Below are 22,242 nucleotides of genomic sequence, written 5' to 3'. Positions count from 1 at the left end.
AACACGAAACAGAAAGTTAAAATTATACCAAGAGCACAGGAGCATATTATTTGAAGTTCAGATTTCATGAAAGTATCTTATTTATATTACACAGAATTCTTAATTAGTTCTTAATACTGGTTGCGCCTACACCTCAAAGATAACGGACTCTTCTAACTATAAATGAGACTGATCATGTATAACATGATATATCTACAACGGGACCTATCTCAAGGAATCATAACTTACCATTGATTAGAAATGATGCTTCCAATAGTTACATGCTACCTCCTGCATTGGTCGAAGAAGGTTTGAAACACCCACAGAGACGACCCTTCTTTTTCCTAACGCTGCTTCGCCTGCCACTGTGAATAAAGTCTCGTAGAATAACTGTTGTTCTGCTCTTTGTCCTGGAAAATCTGTTAGTCACTTTATTTTTCTTCCCGTCATCCAGTTGCAGCACGGCATAGTGGATTTTTTGAACCTCCAGCTGCAATCTTCCAATCTTCTCGGACTCTTTTCGCGCCTGTTCAGAAACTTTCTTTTTTTGAAAACTAGCTGCTTTCTCCAAGTCTATAGATCGTTGCCCGTCTTTAGAAACTGGAATGTCTTCAATCTTTCTAGTCATTTGACCATTCAAATTTATCAGTTGCATAGTGGTCTCCTCAGCTTCTAACAACTGTTCCTTAACGGTCTCCAAATCAACGTTCTTACTGTTTCTGCCCTTCTTGTTTGTTTCCAGTTTTCTTCTCAGATCCTGCACATTTGTCTGGATATTTGCCAGTTTCTGACCATCTGAAGCAAGTCTCTCTAATATTTTTTTCTTGTTCCCTCCTCGATTAGGCACAGACGTAGTAGTCGAGACCTGTAATTTATCAACACCCAATTCCTTCTCCATGTCTAACTCTGAAGAAGGATTTTCACTACTCTGCTCCACAGATTCGTAGTCCTTGTAAACAACATTCTTTGTTGGTTCATAAACCTGGTTTTGTAGCTCAATCAAATTTTGATCAACGCGGTGGTTAGCGTCATTTGTTTCCCAACGTATCTGCTCAGCTGGCAGACTATTTCGTCTCCTGCTTCTTCCGCATAGTGAGCCACCTGAAACTTGATCGAGCGGAATACCTTTCATGAGGATTACATTCTTGACTTCAAGAATTTCGGGCATAGTTTTATGGAACGTGATATTATCCCTGGACTCATCCTCAAGTCTTCCCTCCTCCTTTTGTTTACTTTTCTGTCGAACTAACCTGCAACGAGATTTCAAGTCTACAATATCTCGCCCTGCAGTTTCTATTTTCAGGTTGAACCTTGAACTCTCCTGCCTCTTCAGCCTCTTCATTTCTTCAATGACAACTTTTTCAACCTCTTTGATCCGGTTCTGCAACTTCTGCAATTCCAAAATTTCATCTAATACATACAAATCTTGATCTTCCCCTTTTTCATGAGCATGAAATCCCAACTCCATATCCTACAAATTTGTGAATGCAATTTAATGACATAATCAAACAATATATCAAATACTAGACCAATCAAGTATTACAAATATAAATGATCTTTTAATCAAGTACTACAAAACATCATTTTAGACTAACTAAAGCAAATGTAGACAAAAGATTACCACAACTAAATTGATATTTTAAATAAGTACACAAAAAGAAGAAACAGATATTCTCTAATTTGGATCTGAAGCAATTCTATTGTGTATATGCATGCCACTTGATAACTAGTAAATTTGACATATACTAATTTAAATTAATATTCAAGCAATGATAATAGTCCAGTCTAGAAGAAAAAGACTATGAACATCGAGTAGAACTTGTGAAATCCAGCAAAATGAAAAATTAATTAAATCAATTTCATGACAAGATGTATAACCTTCGGTATTTGACAGTTAGCTACATCAAGATTTGCCCAGGCGAGGAAATTGTGCTCTATAGAATCCACGTCCTCCTTTAGAGAACCCACAGCAAGGGAATGTGGACATAGATGGGATTTCAGACCTCGGATTTCACCTGACTGGGAGCTGACTTTTTCTTTTAACAACTTAATTTCCTGTGTTTTTGAAGCATTTTCATCTTGAAGACTCCCACAAACTCCACAAAGTTCATACACCTTATCTTCAAAAAACAATTCACGAATGGCAGAAACTTGAAGATCAAAACAAAATGTTGCAGCCTCGGCATCCCAGAGCTCAAACTCATTCTGTTTTTCTTGCAGTTCCGAATTCAAGTACTCCTCTCTAGTTCTTCTTTCCTGAATTTCTTCGCTTAACATAGCCAGCTCAGATTCTAACTTTACTTTCACTTCAAGCATATCTTGAATATTCTTATTCTGATTTGCATTGTCTTCCGACATTTTTTGCATTAAAATCTCTTGATTTTCTCTTATGGATTCCGATTGTTTATATTCTCTCTTCAGCCTATCCACTTCTCTGCGCAATTCTGAGTTCAAATTCTCCACCACTACAAGCTTCATTTCTGCATCAAAAAGCTCTTCTTCCCCTTCGCTCAAGTAGTCATTTGCACTTAATAATTCTAGCTTGAGTCTGCAGTTCAAATTTTTAAGCTCAAAGAGATCCCTCTCTAACTTCTCAAGTGAATCTTCCATAAATAATTTTTCAATTTCATGCATGCCTAACTCTTCCCTCAATGTACTCACCTCATTCACAAGTTCACAGTTAACTTCATAGAGTTTGGATATATCTTCTGAAAGTAATGCCAATTCCCCTGCATTCTTTGTCCTCAAACTACTGAAAATTGTTGAAAGCTTACCATGTGATAAGGTATTCTTGAGAACATTATCTTCCCTATTTACTTCCCGTAAACTCTGCACCATATTTGGGAATGATTTCGATGAAGGTCTGTTTCCTTCAAATGTATGAGAATATTCTTCCTCTGACTGGAGGTAAGAACTCTGCATGCCAGCCTGCTTAATGGTAGGATACTGCCCTTCAGCATTAAGTGTGGTCACAGATTTCAATTTTCTGTTCATTTCAAGAATTTTGTGCCACTCATTTTGCATAATCAAATACTCATGTGACATAGTTTTGGAAACCTGGTCTATGTGGTTTTTCTCTGATTCAACTTCTAGGCCCTCTAATCTCAGTTGCCCAAAAAAAGTTAAGAGAACTGAGTTCTCAATAACTAGCCGTTGCATGTCGTCATTGTATTTTAAGAGAGAATGCTTCATTATCGCAATATCTTCTAATATATGATGCACTGATATATGATCATTTTCGGACAATTTATCAGAGCCACTACTTGCACCATTTTCTAGAGCCTTCCGAACTTGATGCAATCCCGATCTCAGCTTCTCAATTTCAGCCAACATGAATTCTTCTTCCACCTGTTGCTCGAGACTTTCATTCTCCAGCTCTGAAATTAATTGATCTGCCAATTTCGAGGCTTCAATTTGTTTCTGACACTCCGCCAATAGCAGATAATTTTTTTCTTCCATATCTGCCACAAATTTCTGCAAGATGTAAATCTCGAACTGGGAAACCACAGATTTTTCAAATTCATCTTGAAAATCTCTCTTACTCTGCCTACTTTCTTCTTGGAGGCGGCAAATTCGCTCCTCAACACTAGCCAACCTGGATTCTGTCAACTGTTTTAGACTTTCATGCTCATGTTTCCCCGCTTTCAGGGAAACAATCAAATCCTCTAGTGGAGGAGAGTCCAGTGATTCTTTCGCCATCTTCATAACAGAGTAGTTTCCTTCAAATTCTGTGAATCTCTTTTCCAAGTTGATTATTTTTTTTTCAACAACTTCTAACTGTGCAGCAAGTGTACTTCTTTCATTAAGAAGATTAGCTTTCTCATCACCAAGGAACTGGCATAGCTCTTCTAAGCTCTCTGATTTTTTTCTCATACTTTGCAATTCACTATTTGCACTACACAGTGAACTTTCAAGAACATTGTTTTTCTCTGATAGTTCCTGCATAGTCGTGGTGATAAGTTTTAACTGGGATATTAGAGCATCTTTCTCAGCAACAAGGGCACATTTTTCACCATGCAGGATATTGCAAGACTCTTGCAGTACTTTCGCTTGCTCCTGCGATCCTTCCAAATCATTAGTAACATCTGATAGGGAGCCCTGAAGTGCAGTGTTTTTCTCCATAAGTTCCACCATGTTTACTAACTTCTTGTAAAGACTTTCTTTTTCATCTTTTTCCTTATCATTCAATTGTTTTAACTGTGAGTTCTCATCCTTCAACTCCCTTACTGAAGTGCCAAAGCATTTCGGATCTAAACCAACCATCTCTACTTGTTTTACCAATGTTTGGTAGTTCCTGTTCAAGTAGACTATTTCCTCTTTTAAACATGAAATTTCTTTCTGAAGTGCGTTACTTTTACCCAATTGCATTTCTACTTCTTCATCAAATCTCTCCTTCATCCTGGTCAAGCCAAGTATTTCATTTTGCAAATCCATCATAGACGTTGTAGAAGATGAATTTTGTTCCTTTAAGCTACAATTTTCATCCTTAATCTGCTGAATGTCTTCTTCCAGACCATGTTTGCATAAATTAATGTCCTTCAACAACTCAAGCCCACTTTTAAGCTCCAATGTCAAATTCCTCTGCTCCTCTTGAGATTGGCAGTGCATATTTTGCAATTTAACGAGAGAGGCTTCAACATGAGCATACCTTAAACGCTCATCTTGTAGGGCCGCCTGAAGTTTCTCTAAGTCTCCATGCTTCTCAGTAAGTTCTTTATCTTTCAGAGCGATCTTCTTGAATAGGTTATCTGCCTCAAGTCGTAGAGTTTGATTTGACATCTCCAACATATCACATTTGTCTTCAGCAGTTCTAAGTTTAGTATCCCCTGACAGAATCTCAGTTTTCAGGCATTTGATTTCCGCTTGGAAATAGGAGATTTCACTTTCCAAATTAGATATTTTCTCTAAGCAAGCCTTATACTGAAGAGCTGTAGCCTCTTTCTGTGCAGTAACTTCTGCAAGAATTACCTTAAGCCTCACAACTTCAGTTTCAGCAATTTCAGCTTTCTGTTTAAGATATCTTGCATCCCCTTCTGCGACAAATACCTTTTTCTCCAAATCAGATATTTTCTCTAGACACTGTTTGTACTGAAGAAGACCTGCTTCCTTTTCAGCCTCTAGTCTGGAAAGATCTTTCTTTAAGATTTGAGTTTCAACTTCTGCTTTAAGTGTTCTCTCCTCAAGTTCTTTCCTATCTGCTTGGGTGTGCAAAATCGTGGCCTCCAGGTCAGATATCCTTTCCAAGCAATCCTTGTTTTTATAAGAAACAGCATCCCTTTCTTCTTCCAATTTAACAATGGCATTCTTTAATGAAAGAAATTCAGATTCAGCTTTGCTCGCTTGTTCATTCAGCTTCTTGGAATCCATTTCCGCAGATATAAGTTCACCCTTCAAACTTGATAACTTATCAACATTCTGTTGATATTGAAATTGAACAGCTTCTTTTACAGCCTGCATGTCAGTCAGTGCCTTCTTTAGGTATTGAACTTCACTTTCAGCTTTACTAGCACGCTCAGACTCAAATAGAAGCTTGGCATTCAATTCCTCATTTTCATTCAATAATATAGAGACTTTGTTCGGCAGACTTTTCTCTATTCTCCCTTCTGCAGACTTTACATTACCCGGCACCACTTCCATGCCAATCATCTGATCGTGCTGTTGCAGCTCCTGTTTGCTAACGATGGCATCAGAACTTTCAGAACGAAACTGAACAGCCTTAACAGAATGTTGATCAGATGCAGGAAACATCAATGCATTCTTATCCAAGTCATCAATGTCAAAAAATGAACTACTGACAAGTGGAATTTCTGTCACATTGGAAGAGGCTGAAGTTGACTCATCAGACAGTACAAAAGGCACTTGGTCAGGAAATGCTTTTGCGATGGTTCGATGAGCTTGGCGAAGCTCCCCTGTTGCATAATCATACCTTTCAGCTAGTGCACGGTATGCGCGGTAAAACTCCTCGACCAGTTTTATGAGTTCAGGCCGCTTTTTATAATACATCTCTGCTCTTCTTGCAAAGGAATCAGCATCTTCTTCAATAAGCTTAATCATTGATTTTACTTTAGCATCCATATCTGTTTTAAGAATATGCATTACACTCAGACCTCAAGTATGATACAGCAGAGGCATAGAAAGTCAGATGCTAATATGCTTTAGACACCCAGGTCCTAAAGATTCTCTGTGTATAGTAGCTAATGCTGTATTGTATATTACATGATATGGGCTGAGATGAAATGCTCTTTAGATCAGCTAAGCTATCGATAAGGTGACATTGTTTCATAATAAAGGTGAACATTGCGGGGACCCATTTAACTTAATGGTCCTAGATATAAAATGACATTGATCAGAAACAGACACATACTTTGATCAAAGCAATGTTGATGAGAGTAGACATTTATATAGCTTGTGACTACTGTCACTAAGCATACTGCCAAGGGTTGAGGAAAGCTAAGAGACAAGGAAATTATTCACTTATACTATATAATTCAACATATAATGTTCACGGTTAAACTCTAAAAAGTACACATATGATAGTTGATATCATGTGAGAACCAACGACTAAAATGTAAAAATAGTAGCTTGCAGAACGATTAAATGCAAGTACTAATTACTTTGGTGCATACAAGATATCACATATTTATTCACACATTAAATCACTACAAACAACAATATGAAAGATTTATTCTCCAGGAGAAAGCCATAATTAGGGGAGACTGGACTAACAAGAAGGTATTTAGTGGAGGATGTTTTGTGGCAGCGTCTTTTATAAGAGCCAATACCGGATGCACGGGTTACAAAACACTCATATGAAAAAAAATACAGAGACACCACTTCGAAACAAAATTTGATAATATGAATCATTAATATTACAAACTAAACGATAAAAAGTTCAAAACTGATTCTTTGATAGTCCAACTGCAGTGATGAGACAAAGCTCCATTTTACGGATATATTTGTCCTACCACAGCAGCATAAAAGTACATTTGCAAGGTGAAAAATTGTATGCATCTTGATCGGTGCCTTTTTACGAATATAACTAGTTAATCTCAACAAGGCAATCAGGGTTCAGCAAAGCAACAAAGGACCAAGCGGCGTTTTTGGTGCACCAATATACAGTTTTCTGTATGTGCACAGGAAAGCTATTTGATGCTACTGTTCTGATGATTTATAATGGATATCCTTAAGCTCTGCTGAAAATTATTTGTATCAAAACATTGGGGTCCGATTTTCTTTAAGGCTAACAATTTGGATGTTATTACATAAATGAACATATGTTAAGTGTATTTATCCGTTAAATGCTGTAACGGGTGGATTGAGAGAAATGAAAACATTATCAGAGGTATTGAAATAACAATCCCCTTTTGTCCAGGTATTATACTCGTTTCACACGGATACTTTTAAGGCATGTCAAAATACATTTATTATGTTCATCCCTTATCATACACTAAAATCTCAAATTCATATTGCTTGAATATCCTTTTAGATGGCTTTATTACTCTTGAGAAGATCAACACATAAATTTGCAGAAAACAATAATATATAAAATGCATTGAGAAGGTAGTAGCTGCAAGAAGAGAAACTCATTCTTAAAGCAACAAACAGCAATACAAGGAGAAATGAACACCTGTAAGATTATCATGTAGCCATTTGGAATTCTTCGGGCTAATGTGGCTGTCCCACCACCAAGAATACAAGCGACTTGACTCGGAGTGTGACAATGTCGCCATGGCTCCAACAAAACCTCCCAGAAATCTTTTCTATATACTATAGCTACTGATGGATCAAGGCAGATGACAAACTCCCTCACACCTAAATACTAGATCAATTAACAGTTGAGATCAGCTTCCAAAGTTAATACATTTAACGAGATAAACAAGCTGATCAAAGACACATTCACTGATTCACAGGAAAACAATTAGATAGAAAATGCAACTCAAAGATTCAACATCGAAGCGACCAAATACAACAAAATTCTGATCATTATATTGAGGAATTTGATCAAGATCATAAACCTTGATAATTCAGCAAGCTGCTATGTACTCCAATTGGTACTAACCTGGCCATTTTAATTACTAAGAAAATGGTACGCAAATTACAGAAACCACACCACAAATCTAAAATACCGGGACTTGAATCATAATCAGCAAAGTGACTAAACAAGAAACCCCATTTCAAAAACCATCAAGAAAAATCTTTCTACAACATACTAACACATTACACACATATAGCTCAAATAAAGAACAATATCAGCAAAGAAACCAAAACCAAACACAACAAAGAAATGATCTTTACACCAAACAGCCAAAAGGGTATCCAAAAAACTATAAAAATCATCAAATTCAAGACTTTAAAAAAACTAACCAAAGCAGTAAAATTTCAGCAAATGTGTATAATCTGATGAGTGATCACAAGCAAAAAGGCCCTCATCTGAATATCTCCAATCACCCCATTTCTTCTCACCAACCAACTAAATTCTCTAAATCACTCTTGGGTAGTTCTTAAAATTTATTATAGGATTGGTAGTCTGTAAGTATCAGTGTGTGTATGTGTGAAAATGTTGACAAACTGTAAAGAAAAGGACAGCTTGAGTATAAAAAAGAAAGAAAAGTGAAAAACAACAGTATTTTTTTTCTCAAAAAGGTACAATTATTTGGGCAAAGAAGAAAAAACAGTATCATCCTAAATATACGCGTAATTGATTATGGACATTTATTACTGTATACACGGATTGTCAAGAAGATAATACAGAATCTTGGATATTATGTAAATGCAGAAACGGTATTTAATAAAAATCATGCCTAAATTGCCGTTACTAGTTTTAATCTGTTGAATAATAGGAATATTATTAGATATCGATCAATGTGGGATTTCGATACATGCATACAGCTACACATTCTTGTGACTCGTCAATCTTTAATAAATTACTTAAAAATGGAACAAATATCCTTAGTTGGATTGCCCGAGTGGGTTATATATTTATATTTTATGTATATTGATTATAATAAATATAAATATTAAAGGATGCTGATATATGCACACTCTAAATTTATTTGTGCACACCCCCTGTTTTATACTTAATTATCCTTGTCTCTTATCATTTCAACCAAATATTTTATTAATTTAAAAGGTTAATTTAGTAGAAACTAGATGAAAATGTGCATAAATAAATTTAGTGTGGGCATATATCAGCACTGATGTTAAGTTATGCTAAACTTTGGTTATGTATGAGAAGAATTTCAATTTTTGGAAAGGTTTAAAAGTAATTAGTAATTAGATAATTAACTAAGTTTTAATTAAGACCTTCAAATTTTTAAATAAATTTAATTATAATCAACAATGTTGAATTTGACAAAATGATAATTTTGATGAAATCGAGATCCTATAGTATATGAATATATGAGAAGTTTTCTTCAATTCGGAACAAAAATCAAACTTTCTTATTATTCAATCATCATTATCTTATAAATTCTTATATTTTTATAGAAAAAACGTTTGTTCATTCTATCCCCGTTTCATTAGACGTGATCTTGAAATTCTAAAGTTAATTAGTGACTCACACGTTAGTTTTTCAACTCAGCGATGGGCTTAAATTTTCGGTACCGTCACACATGATGATAATATCGTCGGCACCACCGGCATTTGTTTGTTTCATGTGTGTACGTATGGCTGATTGTGAATGCCTCCTTAAATAATTGAGTTCCTACTATCGGACCCTCTCAACGAATTGAGAGATCATGTGACAAAGTCGTACACTAGATTACCTAGATTCCAAGTCGTTAGAGCATCTCCAACCATGAAGACTCCTTAGCTAAAAGGTGAGTTGTCATGCCAAAAATAAAAAATTTAGCCAACCACTTCAAAAGTTCACACTCCAACCATGGTGACCTGTTGTCTATAAATTTAGCCAACCTCCTATGGATGGCTAAATTTGTCGAACCTCTACAGGTCTGTAAGAAATCTGTAGGAATATTGCACATCATTTATTACCATATTGAACTAATATATTCTATTTTAACAATCTAAAATATTAATAACATACTATTTTTAAATTATAGCCAACCAATATAGCCAATACCATTGAAGCGAAATGTCTTACAGGTTCAGCAAATTTTACATAACATTTTACAAGTCCAATTTAGCCAACGATTATAGCCAACACCGTTGGAGATGCTCTTAAGCTATTTATATACTCCCTCTGTCACTCTCATTTCTTTACAGTTAGGGGCCGTTTGGTTAGGGGTATTCAGGAAAGGGAAAGGTAATCGATCTGATTGATTCTCTTTGTACGTGTTTGTTTTGTAAAAATCATCATTCCTTTTCCTTTTTTAGTAGTGGGTTTACCCGATATTGCTCCTAACTCATTCCCCACCCCCAACTAGGTATTTAGATTCCCTTTCCTCACCTTTTTTCTATTTTGAGTTATAATTCATATTTTAAACAATTAAAATAAAAGATTATCATATAAAGTATTTTTAAGAATTAAAAATAATTTTTAATTTAATTTTTTAATTAAATATAATTGTGACATAATTCACATGTTAATTTATTTTAAAAAATTAATAGTATGGTTAAATAAATTATATTAATTTATTAGAATGTAAATAAATTATCTTGTTATAGATATAAATACATTTAACTCTTTTGAAATTGTATAATATTAAAAAAATTGAATAAAAATTAATCACACAAATTTTCATTCCGTTTCTGCCACAAAACCAAACAGGTAAAACAATTCAGGATCATTCATTTCCTTTCTCCGCGTTTCCCTTTCTCGATTCCATTCCGTTTCCTCGAAACGAACCAAACGGCCCCTTACTATATTGGGATGTCCCTCTCATTTCTTTACGTTACCATAAATAGTAAGTTTTTCCATCATTACATCCACTATCTTCCCCAACTATCTCATATTTAACAATAAAAACTACTATTACACCCACTACTTACCCACTACTTTCCTCCACTATCTCAAATCTATTATTAAATATTGGTAGGTCCCGCCACTTTACCTACTTTTCATCTAACTTTAATCATTTTTCATACATTGTCTTGGTCTCCGTGTCCCCCTCCAATGTAAACAATTGAGGGGGACGGAGGGAGTAAGTAGGCAAGTGATCAAATAGAAATTAATGTTATTCTAGAAACTAGAAACCACTCCCACGATCACTGTTTATAACCACAAATATCACTCGTTTATACGCTATTTATCACTATTTTATGCAGTTAAATTAGCAATTTTTATTATTGATAACTGAGAAAATTTACTTATGTTTGCTATTGGTTATCGATTATTGATGATCAACTATAGTTATAGGAGGTCTATGATGGTAAAAAAATGATGAGATGAGGTGTGTGGTGGTGGTAAATAATCACTAGTAATGACAAGTTATGGTGACAAGCGGTGATAGGTCAATCGTGGGTATGGGTGACCGCGTTAGTGGTGCAATGGGTTGATAATGATGCCTGAAGTTTCGTCAATGTGGTATGAGTGAAGCTGATGATTATATATGTTGTATATATGTATATTTATATATCTATATTTCTGAGATTTCTTGTATATGAAATAGTGATTTGTGATGTACAAACGAGTGATATTTGCAGTTAAAATAAGTGATAAAAAATTGATCAGATACTAGTTTCTAGTTTCTAGGCTAATTTAGTTTCTAGCGGAGTAAGCCCCTATATAAGTATATAGTCATATAATAAAACATTATATACTTTCAATTTTTTTTAAGATGGCTCAGATACTCCCTGGGCAGGACAGTCTTAGAGATATGGGTGTCCAAGACGATTTTTGAAAATGAAACCAATTTTTCAAGATCGTAATTTTTTTTTAAATACATTAAAATTAATATACAAAAAACATTATCAAAAATATTGTTTTAAGATTTGCTCGTACTAATAATAACAAATTTGACCATATTATTATTCTTCAAAATTTGAATTTATAGAAAAACTGACCGAATTTAAGATTTAATAAATCTGAATATAAATTTTACCATAAAAACTAAAATTATCTAAATTTCACAGCACTTTATCCAAATCGGACATGTATCTTTCCAACTCTCTCGTTTGAAGCGTGTGAGCAATGTATGTATGGACAGGGTGAGCAAAAAACCGATATGAAACCGAACCGAAATCGAAACCGGGAAAAACCGGCTAAAACCGAACCGTCAAAAACCGAAACCGAAACCGAAAAAATTAAACCGAACCCGAACCGTTTTAATTGGTTCGGTTCCGGTTATATTTCCAAACCGAACCGGAAAAAACCGAACCGAACCGATTATTAAAATAAATAATTAAATATAATTTTATATAATTATTTATAATCTATATAATTTTATATAATGTAATTCTAACTTTAATTTATAAGTCACATGAATTCTTATATGCAGCTCTTTTGTGTTCTGTCAGAAATCTTTATCTTCTGCTGTTGCTAATATTACCCAAGTCATGATGCTTGGCACACTACACATTAGAGAGGTCATAATCACAGGACAAAGATTGCCCTGAAAATTCTTAAACTGGAGCACTCTCTGATTATATGGTGTGAAATCCTAAAATAATTCTTTCGACTGATGTCTGGGCAATAAGTACCAAGTGAATTTTGTAGTCGGTTTTGTAACCGAAACCGAGCCGATTATAACCGAACCGGGATTTTTAAACCGAAACCGAAATCGAATCCGAACCGGCGGTTGCGGTTTTCGATTTCAAAAACCGAGGATATATGGTTGCGGTTCCGGTTTTATCGGAAAACCGAGCCGAACCGGCCCACGCTCTCCCCTAATGGACATGCGAACGTATGTTGATCTTTCTCTGAATTCTTTTCCTCCGTAATCATGTTTCTTAAATAAATCTTAATTTTAATTCTTTAATTTAGAGGTTGTTATTGACTTTTTGATTAGTGATAAATGTCTTCTTCTCTCTTTTCTTGTACATCTTCTAATAATGTTTCCTTTTTATTGTGAGTATTTATATCTTATTATTGGGATATCTTAACTCATATATTAAATTTTATTGTCTCTGAGTTCATTTTTGTTTGTTTTTTTTTTTGTTTTTTTTTTGAAACTGAGTTCATTTTTGTTAGTCAGGGACTTGTAGGAGTTGCCAGTTCAGAATATGAAAACAATAATAATTTAACATGTTCGTAGATCAGAACAAATAATTGTCACGGCAAGGGTTATGTATATTATAAGTGAAACACAACAGGATCTACTTTAGTGTAGCTTACTCTGTTGTTTAATATAATTAATTCTTCTAATGATGAACATTCTACAAAGATGAATGTTCCATTTGACACAATTATTAGCGACCAACGTTCCCACTGACTCACTCAGTGCCTTTGTATTTCCGCTTTTCTCCGAGGTTATGGTAAGCAGTACTATCACCAAAACAAATGGGATACACGACATTTCATGAAATAAAAATGCTTTATATACATATTATTACTATAAATTATGATTACTTAAATGTAAAAGGGGTTATTTGTCCACTGCTCACATCTGTATGAGTATTCATAAATTACATGGGTGTTCCGGAATCAAGAATGCTGTTGAGGTCCCAAAATACATGTTTATGATATTGAGTGCGGGCATCAACTTTATTTCTGATATTTATTTAAGTAATTAAATATAAATATTTAATATAAAATTATATCAATATAAAATACTTCTTATTTTATAATAATAATTTTATTAATTTTTTGGAAAAAAATAAAATTAATAATTCAATTTTTTTAATTAACCATATTTATTCCAACACTCAACCAAAGGGTCACGGGTTCGAATCTCACCAGCTCTCGAGCGTTCACCCGAGTTGAAGAGATAGTGGGATAGTGGGATGATTTGAAGAAAAGGGATTGCGTTCCAATCCGTGCGCATCGCGGGGAAGTTCCCACCCACTGGGTCTTACTGCACGATTAGTTCGATTTACTTACGTGTTGGTTATGGAACTAGTCGGCAGGTTCACAGAGGAACAAACGAACCAACCAAGGAGTATTACAACTATCGAGATCCCTTCTCTGAAAATAGTGATTTAAATTCTGCGTTACAGTTAAAGCTAAAATGTCTTTCTTTACATTTAGCTAAAATGTCCAATTCACGTTGAAATACTATCAAATATACATATTTTCTAAAAAATTTATCACTTAGAGGACACATTTCGTTAGTTATAATTTTAGCTAATCAATTTAGCAATACGCTTGAAAATGCTCTTAAGAACGTATTTATATTTAGGACTACGCCACTACGAAAATATATTTATCATTTCGGAGGACTAGTATGAAACTGAGATCATAACTTCAACTTGAGAAACAAAGGCAGCATAATTAGATGGATGGTAATGTACAAAAGTGGTTATTACTTGTTCATTCTTCAAGTAATGTGTGATGCAAACACATCACCATTATTGATGCCAGACTTGTAACAGACTTCACCTACACTTGATTTCACCCTCTATTTTCCTCTCAATATTAATGTGTCAAAAAGTAGGTCAAAATTAAACCAATTCAGAGTACACCTTTTATCTTATCTGCCCCACCATAAATTTCACACACATTAACAAGGGAATTGCATCCCTCAACATTAAAATGAATTATTAATTTTTTTAGGTAAACTAGGCCCTCTATATCATGTACAATGATAAGATCTTTTTGTAATCTACTACTGCACTGGCCTATGGTATCTCATGTTCCCTTGAATGAAGAATCTGGACAAAAGTTGGATGGACTGTGTTATCACTATCTTTCGGTGTAGTTTGTGAGAGCAAATGAGGTCAAATGCTTAGCCCACATTCTGAAAACTCATGGCCTCATGGGTCCTGCCCCACTATACCCTTCTGTTTAGGCTTTTCAGATTGCACCACTTTTTCATGGTTTGTATATTTTTGGATTCTAGTATTATTATCATCCTATGAATTATTGAGTGAAGTAGTTTGTCATAGTGTACAAGGCTAGAATATTGAAAACCTGTGTAAAGCATAAATAGAGACTATTGAATTGCCTTTTTTACCTATTCATACTGTTTTCAATGGTAAAAAGATGTGAACACTAACACGCCCCTAAAGCTACCTATGTAACTTGGTTGTTGTCCATTGTAAAGGCTCAATTATTTTGATAACTTTTCTGTGTGCATACATAATGGCTTGTCACACAGTTTCATGTGGAAGGTGAGGACAAGAAATAGAGTAATGCAAGTAGTATTAAAGTAAATCTTAAATCTCATGAGTGATTACATAGGACTAATATGTTCCACCCTTCCTGCAATCTATTGCACAAGACTCCTGCATCACAAGTAAAAGATCCCGGGGTATAAGATGTAACTTACGAATTTGATGTACATTGTTTTAAGTTAATATGGTATGGTTACTTGATACGGGCGTTGTTTGTGGTAGCATCTATATTTCGGAATCTATGGCAAGCACCAGCAGCATCTACGTTAAAATAGTAGCTCCTTGTTCGGTACACGCACAATAACTGGACACAAAACTATGAATGTGAACAACATAATAACTGATAAACAAAGATTTTCTTGATTACTATTATTATACATCCACATAAGTAAGCTTGAATTGCATACCTTTGACGACATAGCTAACATTTTGGACAAAGAACAAACAGAAATAGCAATAACTACAAAGAAGTTTTAAAGAACAAAACTCCATCTCAAGTTCATGGAACAAAACTACATTTTCAGTGTTTAGGGGAGTGCAGGAAATGAGGGAATAGATTGCAGTATCAACTTACGGCTGCTTCTTTGTCCTTGGGATTGTCCAATGTTGCCGTGAGGTGGAGAAACTCTCTTACTGTTTGGAGAAGACAACTTAACCCTGCTGTTTGGAGAAGCATTTTTTTGGAGTATTTCTGGTATTTCATCTTTCTGGTCATTTTGAATCTTGCTTAAAGGGCGAAGAGGATTCAGCTTTCCAAATGCTGGGGTACCATATATTGCAGAGGAAGATCCTCCAATGGAAAGAAATGAAGATCGCGGTGGCCTCTTGCTCTTTGAGGAAATGGGCTGAATTGATTGGCTGACACAAAAAGAATATCACTGTGATATCTTAATAAGACTAGAACCATTAAACAGAACCGGTCAGAACTGCTAAAGGTATTTACCTGCCAAACTGTGAAGGTGTTGCAGGAATTGCAAAACTTGGATTCTGCTCTGCATCATTCTGGATTGTACTTATCTGTAAGCTTCTATTGACAGCGTTATTTTCGTGTTCGGCTTCTTCTTCTTCTCCTAGTTCAACTTCAGTTCCTGTTGAAGCAACAACTATTTAGTATCAGACACAAAATTACAGGCATATCACTGATGTAAGTCAACTGAATTCACATAAAAAAGAAAATTATCAATTTAATTAAGATAATAAAGGTGACAAACTTCAGAGAGGGCAAGGAAAACACAAGAAAAACTATAAATTATATATTTGGGCCTAGAAGCAAACTCACCATCCTTTCTACCAAATGCATTCTTGCAACCTTCACATCTGCAATTGATGGAACATCCAACACCACCCTATACATAAAAACTGCCATGTCAGAGTTAGCTCAGAATAATAATCAAAACACAAGGATGAACCATAAGGCAAAAGACCTGATAGCATTCACAATATTTCTTTAGGCAACCAGATTTCTTGCAGTTGCATCCTCTTTTATGCCTAGCTGAAGCAGGAGTCTTGCTGGTTTCCTCCTGTAAGATCAAGACATCAGATTGATAATTAGAAGAGTTCATAAAAACCACAATGTACACAAATTTATAGCTGTCACTCATTTCTCACCCCAATTTCAATGATAGAATCAGAGTTTCTGATCACTTTGGGAGCAAAAGCAAGCGGATTCCGGGATTCAATCTGCTTTCGTGTTGCAAGGACAGTATCTTCATATATAGGTTTGTTGAAGCATTCTTGGCATGAACATGGTTCCACACAGTAGACACCAGCAGCGAAGCATTCACAGTAACTGCGAAGAGAGCAGCATGTTTATTATTAACACATCTTGCAGCACTTTAAAACAGGTAACAAGTTGCTGCGTCAGACCATGGAAAAATATCACAGTGCTACATAACTTTTCATATTACAGCAATTTCCCTCACATTTATGAACACTCTTCTATATTTAGTTAATTTTATTACATCATGATTTTTAAACCGAATGGAGAATAATGAATTTTTTTTTAACCAGTGTGCATCCAACCATTGCATTGCATTGAGAAGAACGTACAATGTTCATAAGAGCACATTTATCAAGTTTATAGAACTAAAAATAGTCTAGCTTTTAGAAAAGCTTAAAGTTGAGGGTTATTAGAGCTATAAGTAGGAAGTAGCTGCCTTATAGCAGACACAATCAGCTATATTTCATTTTCCGCTAACTTCACATTTGAAACCAACCGCTTTCAAGATTGGATAGAGCAAGCTTGAAATTGATACACAAAAGAAAGAGTTCAAAAATATATGCAGAGACCGTAAAACATATTCTCAGGAATAATGATCAAAATCCTAAACCATAAATCCTAAAGTAAAGTGCTCAAGGAAGTAACTCCCATATCAGTTAAAAACTTACAGCTTTAAACACTTCGATTTCTTACAGTTACAACGCTTACAAGCATCACTTTCTCCATCGCTGTCCGATTTACGCCTGAGTTGTATTTTACAGTGTCAGATGCATACAAATATGAAAACCAAAATCTTGAAATAACAAATGTGCAAGTAAGATACACATACCTCTTCTTTTTAGGGCTATTGTGATTTAAACTTTCATTGACCATGTATCCTGATCCTTGAGCAGCATCTTCTGCCATTGGTGTTCCATCTCCAATAGGACACATGTCTCTATCAGAAGAGTACATAACCAAAGCACTGTCTAAAATTTGTTGACTGTTCGACGAATTGATATAAGCAGCCGAGCCAGACACACTTATTGGTTGTCCTCCAGGGACCAATGCTTCATGTTTCACAACTTTGTGGTCCACTGATGTTGCCGCAAGAGTATTCAAGTGCAAGCCAATTCCTGGTAGTCTGCGTCTTGGGATATTAGATACAGGCTGTAGAGGAACTACACATTTGTCACTGGAAGCAGGATTCTCGTGACATTGCAATAACACAGAAGTACTAGAACCGTCATCTAAACGCTTCCTGCGAGAACCCACCATCTCAAATACCAGACAGCGTCTTCTCATACCACGTTGAAGATTAGATGCAATCTATGCAGAAAAATAAAAATTGATGTGTTATTGACTTGAAAGGATTCCTTTAAATAACATATAAAGGAGCCCATTTTAAATTGATTTCTGTGATATTATAACATAATTGACAAATCCTATTTCCAAATATAACAGCTGTTTTAGGGGAATGTAAGACAAAAACCTTTAAATACATCTTTGGGATTTCCAAATTTATTAAAGGGTATTTGTATTGTATGATGGATTCCACGCAATGCTCGGTGGAAGAAAGCATAAATAAAAAAAATATATAAAGGAACAGATTCAGCATTCATTCTAAAGAGAGATGCAATTAGCTAAGCTCACCTCATTGTCCACTTTCTCACTTGTGTCACCAGCTACAGACTGGCTTCCTGAAGCAGGGATGTCTTGATCAATAACTGCTTTTATATTTTGACCGCATTCGAGGAGAGAAGAATGGTTATCAGGGCCAAGACCAACAGCATTCACAGCTTCAGAAATTTGCATGTTATCAGTCAGAGAGGTACAGAAACTCATTCCAGGTAATAATGATCTCTGACCAGGATCGACTAATGACTTTGAATCATTAGGTGTATCAAACAGTAATAGGTCACCTTCATCAGAAAACAAGTTATCCCAATCACATCCTGCAGCTTCTTTATTTGCATCGATATGGCTGGGCCCCTCTAGATGTATTTCTCTCTCAATATTTTCTTTTCCTGAGCCAATTTCAGCATATGGAATGACTTCTGTAGAAGAGCCACCCAATTCTGATACACATCTGATGCCCATGCCACAATTAGAGGTTCCATCACAATCAGGGCTAACACATTCACCATTTAAGTTTTGTGGAAGCTCCACCACAACACTTGTATCGTAGAGTGGCTCAGCGGATGATTCGCTAGCTAAGCTCCCTTGATTAAAATGTTGTTGTTGCGCACTATTATGAGCATTTTCAGTAGCTTCTTCATTTTTAGCAACTTTTTCTTCACTATTACCAGAGAAATCGGGTTTTGATGGATCAGAGAACTGATGCCTGAAGTAAAAATTTAGTCAACAGAAACCTTTGGTAGCTTATTAAATTTCAAAAAGCAGAGAGTAACAATATTCAGATTACCTCCTTAAAAATCTAGAATCCCTCTGAGAACTGACATGAGGCGATGTAAAAACAGATGGAGGAGATGAGAAAGTAAGCGAGTTGAACGTCTGAGTAATATGGATAGACTTAAATGGCTTGATAGGAGAAAGGCTGTTGAGGTAGTTAAAGACAGGTGAGTCCTGCATTTTCAAATGTTAACTTGTTAGGATAAACAAAGATATCAGATATATAGCATGCAAAAGTAATTTATTATCCATAAGTAACTTCATTTGGAAGCAAATATATGAAAACCACATAAAATAGATGACTGACAAAGCAAATCTCTATGGTAGAAAGCCATATCTGGCATTGTGAATACATAACTTATATCCCAACATAAATTGTTAGATCCAGGTAGCATTTGAATGAACTATAACAATAAGATACTCAGACTGAACTTAAGAAAGAGTCGCTATATAACCAAATACACTCATAAACAAAATGACAATAATATAATGCTAAAAGAGATGTCTCTGAATGTGACGCTGCTTCGAGAAGAATATCACAACTTCTAGTAGAGAAAAAACTAATTGTAATAAGATCCTGCATCCCAAAATACATAACTATCTTAACTGTCATAGACATAACATGAAGCAGGCAACACCAATCCTCAATATGCTGGCAAACTCACAGTGAGAAATAAAATGCTCTTTGGACTCTTGAATTGGCTGCGACAAGTGACAACATATCTCCCTTTCCCCAGTCTAACCCTTTCCAATTAGTAATCACATTGTAAATCACAATTCACTCTTTCAACACAAAAGTGAGTGAATTGTGTTTGTGTTTGGGGGGAATTGAAGTGAATTTGCAGAATAAAAACTCCAATTAACACTAATCTCAAATTTAACATCACTAAACAACCAAAAATCACCCAAATGTATAGAAAAAAAATCCTTAATTTCACAGAGAACAAAACAGATCCACCAACATATAACCAAAATCAAACACATGCAATTCACTCACACTGTCAGACAACTAAGTCAAACCATAGATCATCAAATCAATACTAACAACATCACAAAGCAAACACCAAACACACACACAAACACACAAACATCCCCAACATCCAAAATCAGCCAACCAAAAGACACAAAACCAAACCATTCATCAAAATTAACAAAACCCCATATCCCAAAACACCCAAATCCCTCAAATCAAACACAATTTCACAACCCCACAAACCAAATCCCATAAAAATTCAATCTTTACCATGAAAACCAAAAATACCTCAATTTTAGAGACAGGAGAAGTGAATTGCTTCCTCTCAGGAGTATCCATCACAACCCCCTCACCTTCTTTCTCTAAATTCACCCCATCTTTACCCATCTAGACCAACCCCACAAGAACACACACACAAAGACCCTATCTATCTGTGTGTATATATTTTCAAGACAAAAGAGGCAAGGCGGGAGAATAATAAATGGAATATGGATTGTCTCGTGGTGAGGGCAACCCCTCAAGCCCCACACTACACACACACACACACTTTTTTACACACAGTGATAAAAGAAGTAAAGAACTATAGACACAGTCACACAGAGTTACTTACATTTACACACAGTGAAGTGAGTGTGTGTGTGTGTTTATAAAGGCGGAAATATACATGATATGAAAAAAGTAACGTCCCGTGTTTTTAACCGGGAGGGAGAGTTTTACTTTTACTGAAACTGGTCCGTTTAGTTTTTGTTTTTACAGCTGTTAATTTTTTTATTTTTACTATATGGTATTGACGAAGTCAATATTGTTCTTTATCAAGTTAAGATTTTGCTGGCGTTAAGTTATCTCTGTCTATCACCTGACTTGAGGATTATCACGTTTTTAATAAATTATAGTGGTCTTGTAAATATTTCCAAAATCAAAATTATTCTATATTTATTTTGGAAGTTATAGCCTGATGAGAATGGGTCTACCGTCTACGTTATGACAGCTCGGGTAACAGTTTTAGTGACAAAGTAATTGAGAAGCCGCGCGTTGCGGCGGCCTATAAAAATTATATTAATTATGCAATATTAATATTTTTAGAATAAAATAATTTTGTGGTTGTCTGTAAAATGTATATTAATGTTTTCAAGTTAATATTTGTAGGATAAAATAAGTTTTATATTATAAAAATCTTGATGTAATACCAATACTAATATATAAATTTGCAAATTCAAATATAATTCATGGTAAAAAAATTGAAAATAAATTCATACACGTACTAACAATTTAATGCACGACGAATCTTAATTTTATTTGTGTTTTTTTAAAAGTAATCATGTTCCTACATTGTCACCTTCCTCCAGTTTTTTTGATTGATTGTGCACAAAAACATCTAACCTAAATCCGCGAGATAGCTATCTATAACTACCCTTACTTGTAAAAATCTTTATTTTTAATACTGTATAAACAACCTTCACTTAAAAGTTGCTTGAACGGAGCAAACAGATTATGCATGAATAATTTTTTTCTGTATGCAAAGTAAATCATATAAAAATTAAAAACAACAAACATGTTCGATGAACAAAACAAATATTATAAAAAAAATAACCAACAAACGTACATCACTAATAATTAATTTATTGATATCATCCATCAATATCATGTCATGAATATATTTTTTTCCCGTGTTTGGATTTGTCGACTCCCATATAGCGGTCTATAACTACCTTTGTTTGCAACAAACAAAATCAAATTGAAATTGAGGAGGTCGTGTTTAGATGATCCAAAACCCTACAATCTATATGGGTACTTATAGGTGCAGTTTCCCATAATTAAATAATCTGAAACAAAATCAAATTAAAATTTTCATGTTACTATATTCCATAAATAATCTGAAACAAAATCAGATTTTGAAACTTACTTCTAATATACCTGAAACAAAAAAAGGTAATTCTAATTTTTGATATTTTTCATTCAAAAATTCCAGAAAATTAGAAAAATAGATCGGAGCGATGTGAGAGGAGCCACC

General features: G+C 34.9%; 2 protein-coding genes across 2 annotated transcripts; both read right to left on the bottom strand.

Annotated features, from left to right (window-relative positions):
• Nucleotides 1-11: 11 nt before the first annotated feature.
• On the bottom strand, nucleotides 12-8,566 carry LOC108195168 (protein NETWORKED 1A). Its single transcript, XM_017362122.2, has 4 exons — nucleotides 8,344-8,566; nucleotides 7,607-7,798; nucleotides 1,858-6,056; nucleotides 12-1,450 (listed from the first exon to the last, which is right to left on the bottom strand). The coding sequence occupies exons 2-4, from the start codon at nucleotides 7,707-7,709 to the stop codon at nucleotides 257-259; spliced, it is 5,496 nt and encodes a 1,831-aa protein (XP_017217611.1). The 5' UTR covers nucleotides 7,710-7,798; nucleotides 8,344-8,566; the 3' UTR covers nucleotides 12-256.
• A 6,918-nt stretch (nucleotides 8,567-15,484) lies between these two features.
• Nucleotides 15,485-20,869, bottom strand: LOC108195169 (protein tesmin/TSO1-like CXC 3). The gene is made up of 10 exons (XM_017362123.2): nucleotides 20,520-20,869; nucleotides 19,272-19,432; nucleotides 18,500-19,190; nucleotides 17,697-18,175; nucleotides 17,536-17,610; nucleotides 16,756-16,936; nucleotides 16,572-16,667; nucleotides 16,427-16,493; nucleotides 16,091-16,235; nucleotides 15,485-16,005 (listed from the first exon to the last, which is right to left on the bottom strand). Exons 1-10 carry the CDS (start codon nucleotides 20,616-20,618, stop codon nucleotides 15,675-15,677), a joined length of 2,325 nt encoding a protein of 774 aa, XP_017217612.1. The 5' UTR covers nucleotides 20,619-20,869; the 3' UTR covers nucleotides 15,485-15,674.
• Nucleotides 20,870-22,242: the final 1,373 nt, after the last annotated feature.

Source organism: Daucus carota, chromosome 7 (assembly GCF_001625215.2).
Source record: "Daucus carota subsp. sativus chromosome 7, DH1 v3.0, whole genome shotgun sequence".
NCBI lineage: Eukaryota > Viridiplantae > Streptophyta > Magnoliopsida > Apiales > Apiaceae > Daucus > Daucus carota.
Note: the sequence above shows the minus strand (reverse complement) of the source record. Positions and strands in the feature narration are given on the sequence as shown.